Source organism: Chanodichthys erythropterus, chromosome 14, assembly GCF_024489055.1.
Source record: "Chanodichthys erythropterus isolate Z2021 chromosome 14, ASM2448905v1, whole genome shotgun sequence".
Lineage (NCBI taxonomy): Eukaryota > Metazoa > Chordata > Actinopteri > Cypriniformes > Xenocyprididae > Chanodichthys > Chanodichthys erythropterus.
Window position 1 is genome coordinate 10,849,918 of NC_090234.1, and position 4,381 is coordinate 10,854,298.

General features: G+C 35.7%; 1 protein-coding gene across 1 annotated transcript; it reads right to left on the reverse strand.

Annotated features, from left to right (window-relative positions):
* Positions 1-369: 369 nt before the first annotated feature.
* On the reverse strand, positions 370-4,164 carry LOC137035840 (T-cell surface antigen CD2-like). Its single transcript, XM_067409543.1, has 6 exons — positions 4,054-4,164; positions 3,285-3,575; positions 2,933-3,181; positions 2,759-2,830; positions 2,013-2,162; positions 370-1,875 (listed from the first exon to the last, which is right to left on the reverse strand). Exons 1-6 carry the CDS (start codon positions 4,109-4,111, stop codon positions 1,718-1,720), a joined length of 978 nt encoding a protein of 325 aa, XP_067265644.1. The 5' UTR covers positions 4,112-4,164; the 3' UTR covers positions 370-1,717.
* Between the last annotated feature and the right edge of the window lie 217 nt (positions 4,165-4,381).

A 4,381-nucleotide genomic window follows, 5' to 3' on the forward strand; every position in this document is an offset into this window, starting at 1 on the left:
GAACTTTGATGAACACAATTAAAGAACACGGAAAACATGTATTTTCATTCATGTATTTGTGTATCTACAGCTGAATTTGTTATCAAATCAACAGAGAACACACTTTTAGTTTTGATGTTAGTATTTATTTTTGACAAATGCATTAATAGAATAAACTGCAGTGCATCATTATGCAGTGAATACTAAACTGTTTTGCCAACATAAGAGCATGTTCAGTTTGCTGTGTTAAAGCAACTACATTAATTTGGAGAAAAGTGTCAAATTGATTGAGAAAAACTGCAATGTATCTAGTTCATTAGTTTACTCTTTATTAGTTTGTGCCCAGGGATGAAAATACATAACTGATATTTTTGTTTTTGAACACAACTAGATGGGTACGAGTGTGACAGAGATTCACTTCAGACATCAAGAGCAAAGAAATCCAAATGAAAACAGGTCAATGCACCTGTGCATCAAGCAATACTTTTTTTGACTGTTTAGAATGTTTTTAACTCAGAATCACATGCAAGTCATGCTTCAAAAGTGTGCTAAACAATCCAAGTTATTCTTATTAGCTATTAGATACATAGGTAAGAAAACGATAAAGTTTTAAAGAATAAATAAACATGCAAAAACAAAGATGAATATTCATGAGAACATTTTACTCATTTAGAAAGTTGTGGAAATATGATACCAGCATGTTCCATTTACCTCTTACATAACCAGGTTAACCTTGTGACTGCTAAAACCCCCCACATCCCACTCACTTTTCAGTTGGATGCAAGACTTGTGCAATAATGTGTTTATTCATTTGATTGTTCACTTGTCATGTGGAGCTCACAATGGAAAATTCAAATACATTTTCACAAGAGATCAATACGGTAGACAGATGAAAGCACAAATACCCACATATTCACACGTTCAAACCAAATGTCAGAATCGCATTGACACTTACCACATGTGGGAAACCTCAGGCTTTGGTTTAACGTTAAACTTTAACTTGTTATTTAAACTGTAAGATAAAGGAATTAAGGTCACAATTTTCATAAAGTGAGACCCCTTTCTGAATATAAAATATACATTTTAAGAAACTTTGCTAACTTGTGATTTGTTGTTGTTCAGTTGTGTAGCTTGAGGCTACTGAACAGTGAGTAAGGTTTCATGAACAGTAAGTGTACTGAACTGAGTGACAGATCTGTGTAATGCTGTTTTCTGAAGCAGATCTTGCGACCACAATTCAGTGACATCAGTTAAAACAGGAAAAGTGCAAAAGTCTGTTGTGCTTGCATGTACAAAGGTGGTCTCGGTGAGCACAATCAGAAAATGTCACACAGATCCTCATATAATCAACGGAAATGACCTAGATTCAATGAGTTGCATATATTTACAAAGCATTTAAGGAACTAGAAATATTGTTTGTTCAGAATTAAATTTGAGATATGTAAAACAACGTCATATAAACTCAAACTTACCCAAACAAACGTACAGACCGATCACACAGAGCCAAGCAAATTGGCACTAATCAATCATACTTTTTAAAAGCATCACATCTTGACAAAGAAGCTTTTCAGGCTTCCATCTGTGCTACTTCATTGTTTTGATGAAGTTACAGTTATTATAAATTGTTGAAAGTTGTAATAATAAAGAATGAGTTGATGTGTCCAAACTTTTGACTGGTGCATTATCATCAATTCTAAAACATATAAACTATATTTCATTCAGCATTGGGGTTGTTCTCTCATTGGGGTTCAACAGCAGGACCTTGAGGGCCGGGCAGGGGCGGAAGAGGACGCTGGCTTTTGGAAGGCCTTTGAGATTCGCTTCTCTGCATGTACGGCTCATCAGGCTGATTTGCGTGATCTGGCATTAGAGAGACGAGTCGAAACTCTGCTTCCTCTGCAGAACAGACAGATACAGCAGAATGTGAAACAATTGGTTTGAGAATGTTCAGAAACACACCCACACTGAATGACATTATTACCTCAATCAGACCTATGTCTGCTTTCTCAAAACAGTTCACTGGGAACTTATACCTTTTGCCTTCCTCTTGCTTCGGCTGCAGCAGCGGCACACACAGACTAGGCAGATGATGAAGAGTATGAGAAGGAAACTTGCTCCTCCAGACAGGATCACCAGCATCCACCAGAAATCAAAGCCAAATAGTAATTTCTTTTCAGTCACATCTAATTAAGGATCAAATACAAACAAACAAAAAACATTATAATTACCACCATTTATCATTTCAGCAACTGCAAAAAGATGCAAAAACACAATTTCTCTTTCTGCACAAACTTAAACATAAACAGGACAGTAAGCAGGTCTGAATCACGACAGAAAAACCTGAAAGAGTTTACTGTAATGATCGTCTGTCTGTACATCAACCCACTTATTACACAGCTGCTTACCAACTAAATGGACATGAAATATTGATCTGAGCTGAAATGATTTTAATACATGAGAAGATTATGATTTGAGAGAGATAAAACTATGACAGCGACATAGAAAACCAATTGTCTGTGTTTAGCATCATTATACCAAAATATTTATTCACAGAATTTTGTGATTGACCAAACAGAATAAAGTATTCCACATTGCTGAAATATGTTTTATGTAAATGTAATATATGATCTCTTTTTTTTTCTTTTTACAAAATAACATTTTAACAATAATGATATAATTTAAATTGACAAATATTCAAGGTTAATAAAAGCAGCTTCATGACTGCTCTGTGGCAGGAAACATGATCATGAGGAACTTTGTGATAGAAATAGACATTTACCGTCATTTTTATTTTCGTTGTTGCTTTTCTCTTTTTTTTTTCTGTTCTTATCTTCATTTGTTGCATGTACACCTTTAAATGGATTATAAAAATATTCTTAGAGTCAACATCGTAAACCAATGTTGTCATGCATGAGAATATAACATGTAGAATGATTTCTTCAGATATATGAACCTGTGTCAGAGCACACCGGCTGAACATCTGTTGCTGTCTTTTTGCTGATCATGTTGCTGAGTGTGCATGAGAACTTATCTCCAGATTTGAGCTCAGACGAGCTGACGTGTAAAACGGCATGTGTCGTCTTTGACTCCTCTCCATTTTTCATCCAGGACACAAAAACCTCAGTGCTATTCGAAGGAATACAAGTCAGATTGACTCCTTCTTCTACACACTGGACTCTGACTGAAGGTTCAGGCACCGGCTCTGAAACACACACAACAACAGCAAGTCTTAATGCTAAAAGACACTCTTGGTCCTGCTTTGAAAAGGCAAAAACAGAGGAAAGAAATGACAAGCTTGTACATACCTTGTACACAGAGATGTGCTTCTGTTTTCTTTATTAACTTTCCACTCTCTAGATTAAAAACTTCGGCTTTGTACTCCCCAGATTTGCTCTTCTGTATGTTCTCCAGTATCAGGGATCCATAGCGGTCAACGCTGAGATCTTGTATCTTAACATTTGAGCCCTTTTTTAAATACACCCTGCTTTCATTATGTGTCCAGATCAAGTGGCTGTTCTGTGGTAATTCTTCATCACCCAGTTGAATCACAACATTTTCACCCACTGCTTTGTAGATACATGAAGATACAGATTTACCTAAAAAAATAAAGTGGTATTAAAAGTCTGAGCAAAAGGATCAATAACACAGTGAGAAATGCTGCTGTTTCGTATCGAGCAGTCGTGACTTTTCACTATTGCTGACATGACCTGATTTAACACAGACACACGCGAGAGAAAAGATGATATCTTAAAACACTTTTGCTCAAAGCAATGGGTCTTACATGGGAAACACATGACTGAGTAATAAATATTCATATGAAACTATATAGATTGCTATGAAATGTGAATTGTTTTTAATTGAAATTAATAAAACTGTCTGTAGAAAGCAGAAAAGTTTTGGTGTCTGTTCCACAACTTTGAGGACTGAAAAATGAAACTAAAATTCAATCCAAAACCAAAAACCACACAAATAATTTCTTATTTGGTGTACAAATAATTCACGGTGAAGAACATTTGTGTATAATCAGACATGTGGCATTATAGAGGAAATATATATAACTGATGAATAACTTACCAGAGGAGAAGATGAAGATTAAACTGAAGAGGAGAATGAATGTCATGTTTTGCAGCATTTTCACACAGGTCTCTGAGTGAGCTGCTGTGTTTTAAGATGTCAGGCTCTCAGTGGTCTTGTTTCCTGTGTGTGCGTCTCTGGGAGCGTGTGCGGGTAACGCTGAGCTCCAGCGCTGACGGTAATTCAGAGGAGACTATAATGAGATCTGAATTTCATTCTTATTGTGTATGTTGAGACAAAACAGTATAGAAAATTAAATCTGTTCATATTTTGGTCCATATGAGGAAAACAGTTTATAAACCATACTAAATGAAGTGTTTTGAAAAAG